Raw genomic sequence first — 16,570 nt, forward strand, 5'->3', positions numbered from 1 at the left:
GAATGAAAACGAGTCACTGAGCTAAGTCCGTTTTTTTCCAAATAAAATGCCTCACCCTTTGAGCGGGGGCGCAGGGCTGAAGCCGGGTAGGGAGATGGGGCTCCCCCCGCTGTGGTTCTTCTTGGTGGAGAGGTCCAGGACGCCGTCTGAGGAGACACATGGAGAGACGTGTTGAAGCAAACGGATGAAGAGCGACGCGTTTGGCTCAGTTTTCTGTGTGTTGGCTAAAGCCCACCTCACCCCTGATTGGGGGGGGGGGGGGGTGTCAAACCTGCAGGTGACCCGCATAAAACATCAATGTGTCCAAACACGTCCTGAAGGACGGGCGCTCCTCTCTACCCCAAAACCCCACAGAGTCTCTCCGAGTGCAGGAGACTGAGGCTCTCAGTGGTCTGGAGATCAGATTTGATTCTTGTGTTTTTATTTTTATTATTCTCATCTCATCAGATCTTTTTTTTTAATTTTTGTTTCTGTTTTTTGGTCCACAGATTTCACACTCCTTATGCCCTGCCCCCCTCACCCCAGTCCCTGTTTGTGTTTTTTGTTTCTTCTGACCATGAATCTCCTGCATTCGGGTCATTCAGACCCGGGCCCCCCGTGTTCCTGCTGTCCGCCTCAGCCGGTTCAGGGAGCTTGTTTTTTCTCAGGAATCTTGTTTACAGAAAACGGTGGAAACACATAAAGAATATCAACGTGAAATAGCCTCCGACGCCGCTGCATTAACGGCTCCTCCGCATAATGCGTCCACGTGTGCCGCCCTTCAGCCCACTTCACTGCCTTGATTTTCATCAGGCGCATTTAATGTCTTCCTATATAATGTTGCAGAGTGCAATCAAAATCTGATTTACCAGAGCAGGCAGCCAGGTACCATGGCAACCATACCATATTCCCCCGGTGACTGGAAGAAGTCGCAGTACGCGGCCGATTCCTCGTGTTTCACCTTAAGCTGGAGGACGGCCGGCGAGGAGCCGCCGCTTCCTAAAGTTTGGTGGATTTGAGCTGAAATCTCCATTTTAGAGCCGACTTGGTTTTTCTGCTTCTTCTCATTGAGGGAGTTAAAGGATGAAAGCAAAACCAGAGATGGTGAAGCAGAAATGGAGACATCGTCTCAGAGACGGACGGTCATTTGTTTGACATCTCAGTATTAGCTTGTTTGTCTGGGAAAAAAGGTCCCCAAAATGTGAAGAACGTCGTTTTTTTATTGACTTAAAATACGCTACTTTCATCTTTTTACATCCAAACATTGCTGGGTGACCTTTTAATCATCAACTCTGTTGAACTGGTTCCTGTTCTCAAGGACAACATCTGCTTTTGTTTTTCATTTTTCCTAAATCTGGAGACGATTACAGGATTTTTATGTCCAGTTAAAACTGCACCCAGATAGAGAGACGTCCCACAGGCCTTTGACTCGAATCACACGGCTTTGGGACATAAACCAATCAGCGGCGTCCATAATCTGTGAGGTGAAGCTGACTTTCTGACCCCGTGACCCCGGATGGACCTGGGACAGGCTAATCTCTCATCCCTACAGAAGGTGATATGAAAAAGGAAAAGGATTGATGTGAGCGTGTTCACAGCATCGTGTGTGCACCTTCCAAATCCACAGAAGAAGAACCGCCGCTCGGATTAGGCCAAACCAGACAGATGACTCACAGGATTCACCCTAACTTTGATCAGGATTTAGGATTTCAGAGAGCTATCTTTACATGTTCTCAGGTCAGACTTAAGCACTTCTGATTTTCTTCCAGCTGTAGAAAAACACAAACTCAGGGATCTTTCGGTAAAAAACGACATTTTAAGGCTGGATCATACAGCCACTGAGTACAATTTGCACATATTACACGCATGAAAATTGTTCAAACGTGAATCAAGAGTTAATGTTTAGACATTTTATCTACGGTTTTATTTAACGTCTCAATACTTCAATTAACAAAATCATCTTAACTCTGTAAGGTTCAGTACTTTTAGATACCATTCCCCCCCCCCCCCCCCCCCCCCCATCTGGAGGTTCTGGTACAGTCGGCTTTTCTAAACATTTAGGTTTAGTTTTAGTCTTTTTCTAAGATTATGATACTTGGTTCCTTTCCTTTCTCTTTCGGCTTTTCCCATCAGGGGTCGCCACAGCGAATCATCCTTTTCCACCTCACCCTATCATGAACATCTTCTACCCTAACGTTAGCCAACTTCATGTCCTCTGTTAAGACATCCATGTATCTCCTCTTTGGCCGTCCTCTTGCCCTCCTGCCAGGCAGCTCCATCTCCAACATCCTTCTACCAATATATCCACTATCCCTCCTCTGAACATGTCCAAACCATCTCAGTCTGGCTTCTCTGACTTTGTCGCTAACACAGGCAACATGAGCCGTCCCTCTGATGTACTCGTTCCTTATCCTGTCTAACCTGGTCACTCCTAAGGAGAACCTCAACATCTTCATCTCTGCTACCTCCATCTCAGCCTCTTGTCTCTGTCTCACTGCTACCGTCTCTAACCCATAGAGCAGAGCTGGTCTCACCACTGTCTTGTACACCTTTCCTTTGAGTCTTGCTGACACTCTTCTGTCACACAACACTCCTGACACTTTCCTCCAACCGCTCCAACCTGCCTGCACTCGCCTCTTCACCTCTTTTCCACACTCCCCATCACACTGAACTGTTGACCCCAAGTACTTAAACTCCTGCACCTTCTTCACCTCAGTCCCCTGTAACCTAACGCTTCTACCTTGATCCCTCTCGTTCAGACACATGTATTCTGTCTTACTACGACTGACCTTCATGCCTCTTCTTTCCAGAGCAAACCTCCACCTCTCTAGCTGTTCCTCCACCTGCTCTCTACTCTCACTGCAAATTACAATGTCATCCGCAAACATCATTGTCCAGGGAGATTCCTGTCTTACCTCGTCTGTCAGCCTGTCCATCAGCATAGCAAACAAAAAAGGACTCAAAGCTGATCCTTGGTGTAGTCCCACCTCCACCTTGAACTCCTCTGTCTGACCTACAGCACATCTCACCACCGTCATACTTCTCTCATACATGTCCTGAACTACTCTGACATACTTCTCTGCCACTCCAGACGACCTCATACAGTACCACAGCTCCTCCCTCGGCACCCTGTCATACGCCTTCTCTAAATCTACGAACACACAATGCAGCTCCTTCTGACCTTCTCTGTACTTTTCCATCAACATTCTCAAAGCAAAAATGGCATCAGTGGTGCTCTTACGGGGCATGAAACCATACTGCTGCTCACAAATCTCCACCTTCTTCCTAAGCCTGGCTTCCACTACTCTTTCCCACAGCTTCATTGTGTGGCTCATCAACTTTATTCCTCTATAGTTGCTGCAGTTCTGCGTGTCACCCTTGTTCTTAAAGATCGGGACCAGAACGCTTCTCCTCCATTCCTCAGGCATCTTCTCACTCTCTAGAATCCTATTGAACAACCTCGTTTGAAATTCCACTGCTGTCTCTCCTAGGCACTTCCATACCTCCACAGGTAGGTCATCAGGACCAACGGCCTTTCCGCTCTTCATCCTTTTCAGAGCCTTCCTAACCTCATCCTTTCCAATCTCTGCTACTTCCTGCTCCACAACAACCACATCTTCCTCCCTTCTTTCCCTGTCATTTTCCTCGTTCATCAGCTCCTCAAAATACTCCTTCCATCTTTTCTGTACACTCTCCTGGGTTGTTAACACCTTTCCATCTCTGTCCTTAATCACCCTTATCTGTTGCACGTCCTTCCCATCTCTGTCTCTCTGTCTGGCTAGCCTGTACAAGTCCTTCTCTCCTTCCTTTGTGTCTAACCTGTCATATAGCTCATCGTAAGCTTTCTGTTTGGCCTTTGCCACCTCTCTCTTCACTCTACGCTGCGCTTCCTTGTACTCCTGTCTACCTTCCTCAGTCCTTTCTACATCCCACTTCCTTTTAGCCAACCTCTTCCTCTGGACGCATTCCTGTACTTCCTCATTCCACCACCAAGTCTCTTTACCGTCTTTCCTCTTTCCAGATGACACACCTAGCACCTTCCTACCTGTTTCCCTGATAATCTCTGCTGTAGTTTCCCAGTCATCTGGAAGCTCATCCTGACCACCCAGGACCTGCCTCAACTTCTGCCTAAATTCCTCACAAGTTTCTTCATTCTGTAGCTTCCACCACTTGGTCTTCTTTTCTGTTTTCCCTCTCTTCTTCTTCCTGACCTCCAGAGTCATCTTACACACCACCATGCGGTGCTGTCTGGCTACACTCTCTCCTACCACCACTTTGCAGTCATTAACCTCTCTCAAATGACCTCGTCTACATAGGATGTAGTCCACCTGAGTACTCCTACCTCCACTTCTGTATGTCACTCTATGTTCCTCTCTCTTCTGGAAGTAAGTGTTGACTACAGCCATTTCCATCCTCTTCGCAAAGTCCACCACCATCTGTCCCTCCAGATTCCTTTCCTTCACACCAAACCTGCCCATCACCTCCTCATCACCTCTGTTGCCCTCACCAACATGCCCATTAAAGTCTGCTCCAATAACAACTCTCTCTCCTCTGGGGATACTCTCTATGACCTCATCCAACTCACTCCAGAATCTCTCCTTCACTTCTAATTCACAGCCAACCTGTGGCGCATACCCACTGACTACATTCACCATCACCCCTTCAATTTCTAACTTTAGGCTCATCATCCTGTCTGAGACTCTTTTCACCTCTAGAACACTGTTTACAAACTCCCCCTTCAGAATCACTCCTACCCCGTTTCTCTTCCTATCAACACCATGATAGAACAGTTTGTATCCTCCTCCAATACTACGTGCCTTGCTGCCCTTCCACCTTGTCTCCTGCACACACAGTACATCTACCTTCCTTCTCTCCATCATGTCTGCCAGCTCTCTGCCTTTCCCTGTCATTGTGCCAACGTTAAGAGTCCCTATTCTCAAACCTATGTTCCTGCCTTTTCCCTTCTCTCTCTGGCCACGGACCCTTCTGCCTCCCCTCTTTCTTCCACCAACAGTAGTCAAATTTCCACCGACACCCTGTAGGTTAACAGCATCGGTGGCGGTCGTTGTTAACCCGGGCCTCGACCGATCCGGTATGTCTAAATCTTTCTCGTGGATGATTCGCATGGTTATTTTGGCAATTTTTACGCCGGATGCCCTTCCTGACGCAACCCTCTCTATTTATCCGGGCTTGGGACCGGCACAGAAGTTACTGGCTTGCAACCCCTGTGGCTAGATTAAGATTATGATACTTGGTTATTTTACTGTTTTTATACTTTAATGAATGTTTTTATCCTTAAGTCTTTGATTTATTTTGTGTTTTGTCTAGCAAATGGACCAGAGTCTGTAATAATAAAACTTCTTCTATGTGGAAAAAGTGAGAAAAGTTCTGGTCTGAACGTGAAAATGTTCACAGAGGTATCAGGAATGAACCACGTTGAAACCACGGCAGAAGTCCAAATAAACCACACAAAGAACACGTAAACCTGTGCTTCATTGAAAGTCTAGACATTCAGAGCGCTGAACAGGAACCACTTCAGAACCACAGTCATGGGGAACTCCAGAGAGACGCCTCAGATCCACGACAAGGAGCGTCCCTCCCGTGGACGCTGCCCCAGGAGAGCCCTGACCCCACGCCTGGACGAGCACCGGTAACGGGAGACTCCCACTCTTATAGACTTCTGGAACGGTGATCGATCAGCGGGTTTACACTCCCATCACACAGTACGCCAATCATGCCGCATACGTGATATAAAAGTTAAACATCGGTGGTTCAAGTGATTAGACAGACGTGGAACGGTCGTGGAAAGACACACATTTGTGTACGCACTCACAAAAATCCCACACAATTACTTACGATTAATTTAAGAATTGTGTATGAACTACGTAACATCTGCATAAACTGACCAAAACGTTTGAACGACCACAAACTGATTTCACGGAACGAAACCCTGGACGGACGTCTGCGCACATCGACCAACGCAATAAAACGCACGACTCACAAAACACCGACATTTCATACGAAGAAAATGCACAAAATGTGCTGTGTGACACGGCCTTCGTCTATTTAATAATGCAAATTGTGTCCTCAGGTCAAGGTTTGCCCCTTTTTTCCACTAAAGTTGAAATTGAAAAGATTTTAAACGGTAAAAGACGCAGCATTCCTGTTGTAAAGATTCCTGTTGGAGCCGCTGACCGGCGGGTCTACTGAAGAACCGCTGGACGGTTCTGATTCTGCCTTCTGATTCTCTCTGAACATTCGGATCTGCTGACATTTCTACAGGTCATTCAGGGAAAACGTGGTCATCCGTGCGTCTGTCTGCATCCTCTCACTCCTGATGGTTTCTGGAGGGAGCTGTGGTTTTTTCGGTTCTGCTTGGCTCAGTCTTGGTGTCGGGTCTCTGCAGGAGGAATCTGGAGTCTTTCAGCAGCAGAGTAACAGAAAACATGCAGGTCAGGAGGTGAAATCCTGATTACTGCTGCCAATCACTTATTCTGTTTTTGAAACAAATATTTCCTTCTTTTTTTTGTGCCTATTAACGGATCAAAATGTGCATTTAATGACAGAAATGCAAATATTGTTTTGTTATTCCATCTGCATATTCTAATGATTGTTTTTATTTTCCCGCCTTTGTCTGACCTCTCCGTAGGTGTCAGGCGAGATGTTTTCCTCATCTTCTGCCTCTGACTGCTGTCCTTCCTACACATGACTGATGAATGCAGTTAGAAACCTCTTTGTCTTCTCTTTCAGCCGTCTTCCTCCTTGTTTCTCACTGCACAGATGTTGTGTGACCTCCTCTTTCTTGACTCCGTCTTTAACGTCCTCACAGAGTCTGCAGTTCACGGGGATTCTTCCTCTTCTCCCCCGTCGCCTCGCGCTTCTCCAGTTCAACTGTTACACTCAAACCCCTTTCATCTAATCTTTTGGTCACTTTTAAAGGCCATTATTTAATAAAAGGGGACTTTTACTGCTGGGACAATCAGACTACACTAGATCCTAACAACTGAAAGCTCGGTTGTACTTGTGTTGTCTCGGGCCGACGTCTGGTGTGAGCTGCTGCTTCATAAACAAACTAAACAGAAATTGACTTTCCTCAGACTTAAGGCCCACCTGAAGCCTTAGTCACCTGACCCGTATGGGAGGGGGTTGACTTGTACGGGTTCTGTGCTCGCCTCAGTTCCTTTGAGGACTCCTTGCACAGGTTGCAGGATTTGGGGCGGCTGAAAAAATGAAAAATGAGTTTGACACGCACGCGTCTGACCTACTTCAACTCTACGGGTTGTGAGGCTTCACTACGACCTGTCGCCCGCAGCATGAGCGCAAAAAAAACCCTGCATGAACATTTTCCCTCTACAGCTTCACTGAGAGGTCTACGACCTGAATTTCTCCTGCTGGTCACCTGTGGGCCCGTAAAGGTTTGACCATTTCTCACCTGCTGGCAGCCCATAAGAACGGCTGGACTGAGACCTAAATTCTCCCTGAGATGGACGGAGAACTTCTTCTTCAGGTGGGTTTAGAAACGTGGAGGCAAAAGTGTCAGGATGGAAGAAAACGACAACAGATCATTTGGTGATTAGTGGTAAATGTGGAAACCAGATCCCTTTGACCTGCTTTGATCTGCTTAGATCTACTTTGATCTACTTCATCTGCTTTGATCTACGTTGATCTGCTTTGATCTACTTTGACCTATGTTGATCTTCTTTGACCTGCTTTGATATGCTTTGATCATCTTTGACCTACCTTTATCTACTTTGACCTGGTTTGATGTACTTTGACCTGCTTTCATCTACTTTGACCTGGTTTGACCTGTTTTGATCTGCTTTGATCTACTTTGACCTGCTTTGATCTACTTTGACTTGCTTTGATCTACTTTGATCTGCCTTGATCTACTTTGATCTACTTTGACCTGTTTTGATCTGCTTTGATCTACTTTGATCTGCCTTGATCTAATTTGATCTGCCTTGATCTGCTTTGATCTGCCTTGATCTACTTTGATCTGCTTTGATCTACTTTGACCTGTTTTGATCTGCTTTAATCTACTTTGACCTGCTTTGATCTACTTTGACCTGCTTTGATTTACTTTGATCTGCCTTGATCTACTTTGACCTGCTTTGATTTACTTTGACCTGCTTTGATCTACTTCATCTGCTTTGATCTTCTTTGACCTGCTTTGATCTGCTTTGATCTACTTTGACCTATGTTGATCTTCTTTGACCTTCTTTGATATGCTTTGACCTGGTTTGATGTACTTTGACCTGTTTTGATCTGCTTTGATCTACTTTGACCTGCTTTGATCTACTTTGATCTGCCTTGATCTACTTTGATCTGCTTTAATCTACTTTGATCTACTTCATCTGCTTTGATCTACTTTGACCTGTTTTGATCTGCTTTAATCTACTTTGACCTGCTTTGATGTACTTTGATCTGCCTTGATCTAATTTGATCTGCCTTGATCTACTTTGACCTGCTTTGATCTGCTTTTATCTACTTTGATCTACTTCATCTGCTTTTATCTACTTTGATCTACTTCATCTGCCTTTATCTACTTTGACCTGCTTTGATCTACTTTGACCTGCTTTGATCTACTTTGATCTGCCTTGACCTGCTTTGACCTGTTTTGATCTGCTTTGATCATCTTTGACCAGCACTGTTTTAGTTCTGCAGAACCTTATCATCCTTATATGATTAATCAGAACATCAGTGATGCTGAATGAAGTTGTGATTTGATTCATCAGCGATTCATCTGATAATGTTTTATTTAAACAATTGCTGTTTGCAAATGATTTTTTTCACAAAAATGACTTTTTAAAATATAAATATTGAAATTAAAAAGCTGCAACCATTTATATTTGTAAACTGAAAATTGAAGAAAATAGAATTATTTTAAGTCTAGAAATTCAAACTAAACGTAACATAAAAATAAAAGCAGAAAAGTCTGGCTTTTGGCTCGCAAAAGGAAACAGACAGATTCTTTTCTTTGTGACTAAAACTATAGATTTCATCATCAGTGACTTCCTGGTTTTTGGCGTTTCATCTGATTGCTTTGAAGCTCGTGGGGAAAAGTTGTGGCAGATTTTTGTTGTTTTCCGTCTGCGGCGCCTTCAGGCCCGATGGCGTTCTCAGGGGCCGTATTTGGGTTGTCGCCCCATGCAGAATGATCCAGGATCCCGCCTTTTGAAGCCGGTCACACTGTGGGATTTTTGCACGGCGTGCTGCGCCGTTACGTTCGTGCAGCGAAGACGGCTGACAGAGGAGGCGGGGCTTGTTTGCTCGCCTCATGAAAGCGGCGTTTCTGCTGAGAGCCGCCCTGACGGCGTATTGATCAGCGAAGGAATAACAAAGCCTTTCTGAACAGAAACCTTCAGCCTGATTCAAAGCAGATCCTGCTCGGAGGATCTTCGTTTGAATTTTTATAGAAGGTGTTTTGTGTTGTGTTTGTGTGTTGTGTGTGTGTGTGGGGGGGGGGTTGTAATGCCTGCATCTTTGTTGTAAAAATGAAGGAGGCTTACTGTAAGCTGCTTCCAAAAAGCTGGCATTAAAGCGTGCAACCAAACGCGGCGTGCTGGAGGCCTGAAGCAGCGCTGCGGCTGCTCGGCGCCGAGAGCCGTTTGGTGATCAAACCGCAGACCCCCCGCTGCTTTGGTTTGATTAAACAGAGCTCCTTTCAGAGCTCAGATCGCGCTGCAGAGGCGCCGTCTCAAAGAAGCTGGCTCTTCAGTGATCTCGTTTGGATCTAAAGTGTTTCCCAAACAAAACCTGAAGGATTTGGATTCATCTCCTTCTGGGATTCAGCCTGACGCAACTCTATGCTAGAACCTGCAACCACGACAGGCGTTTGTGTTCCAGCCGTGTGTGTTCTGCCGGCTGCGCGGTGATCAGTGCGGCCCTCACCCTGCTGGCTGGGCTCCGGATCCGCCGGGATCTTTTTGACGGTGAGGTCCAGCGGGCCGTCCTGGTCGGCCATGAGGAGCTTGCTGAGGACGGGGTTCTGTGCGGAGGCAGCGGCGGCCCCTCCTCCTCCTCCCCCCGTGCCGTTGCTGCTGTGGGTGCAGGAGGGCGTGGAGGCGACGACGGCGCAGGCCGGGCCGAAGCCCGGTCCCGGGGTCGGGGACGGCGAGGAGGAGGCGGACGATGGAGGGGATCGAGGCGTGGGCCCGGGCGGGGAGCTGGGGGCCGGGGCCAGAGACACCGCTCTCGGCAGGCTTTGGTCCTTCATGGTGCCGTTGGGCAGGGGCGGGTCGTCCTGAGTAGTTTTTGAGGTATATTCGGCAGCAAACTGGCGGATCATTCGCTGCATGATCTCGCGAGCCACTAGAGGAATGTGAGGGTCTGAGAAACTTGGGAGGTCTGCGGAGAGAAGAGCAGAGCGGCACACATGTCAGCGTCCCAACCCTCCAGGAATTTGTCTGCTTGTCGGCATGTTCAGCCGCTCATTTATCCCATTTCATCCTGAAAATCTAATCCTGATGCTGTGCTGAAATAATCCAGAAATCGCTCCAAAGCGGCGCTAAATCCTGCCTATTGACGGCGCTGAAAGCACCATGATATGAGTACGTACCGCAGATTATCGCCCCCCTCTTACAAGATTCTTTCTCCCTCTCTCTCTGCGTGACGTGGATTTACACGAAACTGCTGATTGATTTCCTTCCAAATTTCCTCAGAGCAGAAAGGAGTCGATTATCGGTTACAGAAGTCGAATAACTACAGCAAGCAAAGATGATTAAGATCCAAACAGACTCGGGATTATTTAATCCCAACTCAGCAGGTTAAAACACTCCGATCATCTTCTGGTCTGTTTTCAAAGCTTTCCCAGTGGTCTTTTAATTATGATGAGGTCATTTTTTTTTAACCTGTCCAACAGCTGAACAAACAGCTGAGATCTGAAGGCCTCTAGTGTTGGACAGATTTTACTAAATCTTCTGACACAAAAGCTGTATATTTGAATAAACCCCTTCTGACATTTTGATTCAACTTTATTTATGGGAATCATATTTGTAACCGTTTTTGTTGGACCGGACAGAAAGAAAAGGAGGTAAAAAGAGGGAGGGACTGTGTCATTTTCTAGAGCGGCAGGACTTCATTTGAAAAGGAGCAACCCCACCCCCCCTTCCCCTCCCCACTGCTGAGAGGTCCGAACAGCAAACCTGTGGCCCACCCAGTGTACTTTTTACGTTACAAATATACGGTGGCCCAGAAGGGTCACAACACCACACTTTCGATTATGCAACACAAAATAACACACAACAATTCATCACAACTCTAAAATATTAACTCACAACACGAAACAACACTTGTGTTATTAGTTATTGTTTTGTGAGTTTATTTTTTTAGTGTAGTGATGAATTGTTGTGTGTTATTTTGTGTTGCGAAATCTAAATTGTTGAGTTGTGACCCTTCTGGGCCACCGTACAAATATGTTCTTTTTCCAATAGTGTCCCCCATCAGAAAAATGCCACAAAAGCATGTTAAAAACACCAAAAACACAATTTTCCTCAGAGGGTCTTTACTAAAACCTACAATTCCCAGAGCCCCGCCCCTTCATATTTGGTATCATTAGCTGCGCTAACATTGACTCTGAAATTGCGCAAATTGGATTTGTTTAATGGAAACATGACAACTTCAAAGAAACTCGCATTTATCAAAAGAAAAAAGGTTGTAGCGCTTGGAGGAGGTGGTTTTTGAGGCGTGTTGCAATTGACATATTTCGCAAAACTGCCATGGAAACGTTTTTTTTTCAAAAGGCAATGAGTCATGTGACCAACAACCGGATGGCGATGCGTTTCGCCTTGGGCGCTGCACAGCGGCGCCACCAGAGGTCCATCCGAAGTTGAGCGTGTCATGTGGGACTGTTGGATCCGCAGTTCCCGCCTCATTCCAAATGCACCAGAAAACCGTTGCTATGGTAACCCAGTTTGTGTCGAGCGCACAGGGAAACAATACAAAGTGGGTTCTGCTCCTCCTTAGGAATCCGCAGAGGTAATCCAGATTGGGCTGCGGCGCCGCATCGACCGCCGGGGGGGTCACAGGTAACCGGATAGAGGAAATGCCCTTCAGTGACCTACATTTCCACATGTGTGTCCCAAAGGTGGATGTTTGGGACGTCAATCCGGGCGTTGAGTAAAAAGCAGGAATCTAAAAGATGAGTTTATTCCACCTGATAATCTGGAACTTCTGCTTTCAATTTAAACTTTATTTAAACACCTGCTTCAACAAACACACCTCAGTGTTGAGGAGACGTTCTGATTCGTTGTTTTGGGGCCACTAGGATTCTTTCCGGTGATTTCCCTTCAGAACCTTTCTTTCTAGTATTCAACCTCTGATCTCTAATCCCGTTTTTTAGAAGGTTCTGCGTCGGTTCTGCTGTCAAAGGCTGGCGCACAAAAAGAACGGAGAGCATCAAGAAGAAAGAAGGAAGAACAACGGATGTCAAACTTTGTTTTTGCCCCCCCCCCACCACCACACCGGGGCTGTTAATGCATTAATCTGGCCCTGGCCCACATCATTCTGCTGCACTTATCTCCTCACTTGACATTTATTTGGATAATTTCATGTGCGCCAATGAGTCGGAGCCTAAATCCTTCAAATAATACATTAGCCCAAAAATGTAATCCTGAAGATGTGCGGATATAATCCAAAGATCACATGCATGCATACATGCATGCGGCTCATAATCCTGGCCTCTGAGGCTAAGTTCAGATCAAATATACTGGATCAGAAAATATCCTTTTTTGTGTCTTCTTGACTTTTCTTCTGTTGGATTTTGTTTATACCCAACACGCCGACTAATTGTTCTCGTCTTCTGCTCGTTGAGACTTTGTTTACACGCTTGCTGTCACAATACTATCCACACAAACATGTCACACACGCGCAGTTCATATGCGTTTGAACCATCTCCTGAGAAAACTCTCATTAAAGCCGCCGCCGCGGCGTCACACGGAAACAGAAGCAGAGCCGGGGAGAAGCGGCGCTTCCAGCTCGGCTGCCGCGTTCTCGCCATCATCCGCCGTAATCTGGACCTGATCCCAGGTGTTGTTGCTGTTCTCTGTTGTGACTAATCCTCTGTTAGTGTTATCAGGCTTCAGCTCTGTACACAAACGGCCCGCTCGGTGACACCAGCGGCAGAAATCATCCCCAATAGAGGAGCTTAAGGAGCAGAACTGAATCAGTCTGCCGCCTTATTCTGGACTCTTCTCCAGGCTCAGATTAAAGCCCTGCAGCTACCAGCTGCTCATCCGAACCGCACACTACAGCCAAAAGATCCGCGGGCCTTCCACTGGCTCAGATGCCGCGCTCGCCTCGCTGAATAGGCACAGATGTGTGAAAGCACAGATTAGCCACGCCTCCTTGTCCGCCGCTGCAGCTGCTCACCTTCCACAGGACTCCTCCCACCGGGCTGCCCGGCCGTAAACCTCTTTCCCGACCCGGTCGCGCCGCACGCTGACAGCGGCGACTGATTTCCATTACAGGGGTCTTTAAGAGCCAGGGAGCCCCGGGGAGCCCCGGGGAGCCCCGGGGAGCGGGTTAGCGCTGTACACTGATAATGTGGCCCATTTATACAGCTCCAGTCTGACAGGTGGGGGTGCCACCCCCGGGGGTCTCGGGGGAAACTCCAGAGAGCAGCAAAGGCTGTAGTTTTAACAGGAAGGTGGAGGTTAGGTAGAAATACAGCCGCTCAGCAGCAGGGAAAGCTATTGGCTTTTATTTTGAAAGAGTTTTATTGTCAGTCCAATAGTTTCTATTTGCTTAAAAATTATTGGATTTTCTAATAATTTGAACAGTTCAAAACACATTTCATTCACCTCACAAAGTCATCATGACTCGGGCTTTTACAGTACCCACTGTTATGGCAACATATGGATCTCCAGCCAGTCTTGACAACCAGATCCAGATCCAGATCCAGATCAGGCAGGAGTCCGGTTTGACCTCTGCCTGTCCAGCCTAATTCTGCGTTTACAAGGAACGCAAATCCAGCAGCAAATTCACGTCTGCCTCTTCTGATTAGACCAAACACGCGTTCATAAACCCGTTGCTCCCGCTGTGGGAGGAGCTCAAAATCTTTTCGCCTCATCGCTACATCATGGAAGACATGGATGACGTTTAGAGATCAGGTTGATTTATTTTGAGGAGCCCTAAAAACACAGGTAATCCCGTCTCCCCGGCCGGGTTCGTGACTTCATTCAGAGACTCTCCCGGTTCGGTGAGCGTCACCGTCTGCTGCAGGAGCTGCATCTGATTGGCGGAGATTTGAGCGGTACTTCTGTGTCTCTGTGACCCGGTTTGACGGCCTGCTGTCCCACATTAGTCCAAGGAGGGAAAAACAAAATTAGAGGAAATTTTTAGTAAGGTCTGCTTACAATTAAAAAAATTATTATAAAGTTTAGGAGAAAATCTGTCCTCCATTTGGACTCCACCCACTGATCACATCAGGGTTCTCGATTAGTTGACTGACGCAAATTCTTCACCAAAGTTCACAAATCGTGCCACGCCCAACGCTTAACTTGCGTCTGTACATTGAAACCGGACGTCGCTGACGCGGAAATCGCGTTGGATGTGAACTCAGCTTCACACTGTCCCGATGCGACTCCTCCCAGACAGCAGGGGGCAGTGTTCAAACTTCTGATTGGTTTAACCTCCATCAACTAATGAAAGAAGAGTTTAAAAGAAAACACATCAACAGAATGAAGTGTGCTTTAAAGCAGTGGTCCCCTCCAAAACCTCCTGACCGCGGACCGGTACCGGTCCGTGGGTCATTTGGTACCGGGCCACAGAGAAAGAATAAATAACTTACATTACTTCCGTTTCATTTATTTCTGAATCTGAAAGATGATGTATTTAGAAAAATTGCCCGATTCTCTGTTCCATCCGTCTATGTCACTCTTGACGCAGGCCAATTCGCTCTTCTCGGTCATGTGATAGGTTACCGCTAAAATAAAACCCAGACTAGCAAAATGAGTAAAAACAAACGTCTTTGGAAAGTTTCTTTGCCCAGATAGGAGACAGAAGAGGAGCCCTCCACTTCCAAAAACAGAAAGCTACATTTGATTAACAGTTCTTCTTTTTTGCACCATGTATGGGAAGGGGAGAAGATGATGACACATGTACGACTTACAATGACATGCGTGTCAAAGGAAAAGCTCAAGCTTCGTCTTGCCTCTGTCACTTGTTTATCATGGCGTAGTGACAATGTTCATCTGTCTGCAAATTTCAAGACTGGTCCGTGGAACCTTTGTGTGACGTCATACCGGTCTGTGGGGTTAAAAACATTGGGGACCATTGTTTTAAAGCTCAGATAACCTGCAGTAATTGAGCTTTTACTATGACGTCATCAACCACCGAACACCTGAAGAAAACACGCTCTTCGACTGCGATAAACAAGCTGATTTGTGTTGATCACGTTGGCACTTCAAGACTGGGTTGCATATTAGTGTAAGGCCGCTCTTCTCCACCTCCCAATTAGGTTAATTGCTTAAATGTTTGCAGACTTACGATAGGCAAAAGAATGTAAACAGTGGAGCTAAAACGAAAGGGTTAATAAGGAACCTTGATCTTAGAACCAAAAACCACTTTTTGAGATGGACAGCCTTCTCTGCATGAAAAGGTTTTTGCAGCTGGAACTTTATTTTGATGACAAAACATCAAAATAAAAGCTTCCCACAGAAGAAAACTAAGTTTTATCACTTGTCTTCTACAGACAATGAAAGTGTGTTTGTGCGTTTGTTGCTGCGCGATTGTTAATCTGTCTGGATAAAGTGCGTTTGTGTGCAGCTGTGTCTGCATGCAGGAGGTCAGAACATCGATTGAATGAAACCGTTTCACTTATCTTTGATTAAAAATATTAAAAAAACACCTCCATATGTGTCTTTGTACTCTACAGCAAGCCAAAATTTCTTTGACCTTTTTTATGGAAAACATCGGAGATCAGCCGCGGTATTTCTGTGACTCAGATCGGAAATAGCCGGTTCTTTATTTCTGACTCAGCAGTCCTGAAGTGACTCATTAGAAAGGAAAAAATCCTGCAGCTAACTGGTCTCCCCGTCAGCCAACAAGTGATGCAAGACTTCATGAAATTCTAAACAAGTCCCTCAAAGGCCCGGCTCCGCTCCGATGAGACACCCATGACTAATGGGGGACCCAACTCCTCTGCTGCATCCATCATCTCCATTTTTCTCCTCTGCAGACCGACTAATCCGGTCCACGCCGTTCCCTCAACACTCCTCTCTTTTTCTCTGTGAAATGACCTCCTGCTAAGCATCCACCTGAGCTCTTGTAGCAACAACAGTAGGAGGTCAGAAAAAGAAATAACTCTTTATTTGACTTTATTTGGTTCCGTAAACCACCGTGTTATTTGGACTATAAGTCGCTCTGGACTATAAATCGCTCTGGACTATAAGTCTCTGGACTATAAATCGCTCTGGACTATAAATCGCTCTGGACTATAAATCGCCCTGGACTATAAGTCGCTCTGGACTATAAGTCGCTCTGGACTATAAATCGCTCTGGACTATAAATCGCCCTGGACTATAAATCGCTCTGGACTATAAATCGCCCTGGACTATAAATCGCTCTGGACTATAAGTTGCTCTGGACTATA

General features: G+C 46.3%; 1 protein-coding gene across 3 annotated transcripts in view; it reads right to left on the reverse strand.

Moving 5' to 3' along the window:
* The window catches only part of lcor (ligand dependent nuclear receptor corepressor), a 91,758-nt gene that overhangs the window by 20,832 nt on the left and 54,356 nt on the right, over positions 1 to 16,570 (reverse strand). For all 3 annotated transcript variants that reach the window (XM_078948572.1, XM_023956803.2, XM_078948570.1), the window contains 2 exons: positions 9,871 to 10,326; positions 56 to 146 (listed from right to left, as the gene is read on the reverse strand). In XM_078948572.1, coding sequence (XP_078804698.1) covers positions 56 to 146; positions 9,871 to 10,326 — 547 coding nt within the window. The remainder of the gene's footprint in view (positions 1 to 55; positions 147 to 9,870; positions 10,327 to 16,570) is intronic.

The sequence above is a fragment of the Oryzias latipes genome, chromosome 1 (genome assembly GCF_053564925.1).
Source record: "Oryzias latipes strain Hd-rR chromosome 1, Olatipes_Hd-rR_3.1".
Lineage (NCBI taxonomy): Eukaryota > Metazoa > Chordata > Actinopteri > Beloniformes > Adrianichthyidae > Oryzias > Oryzias latipes.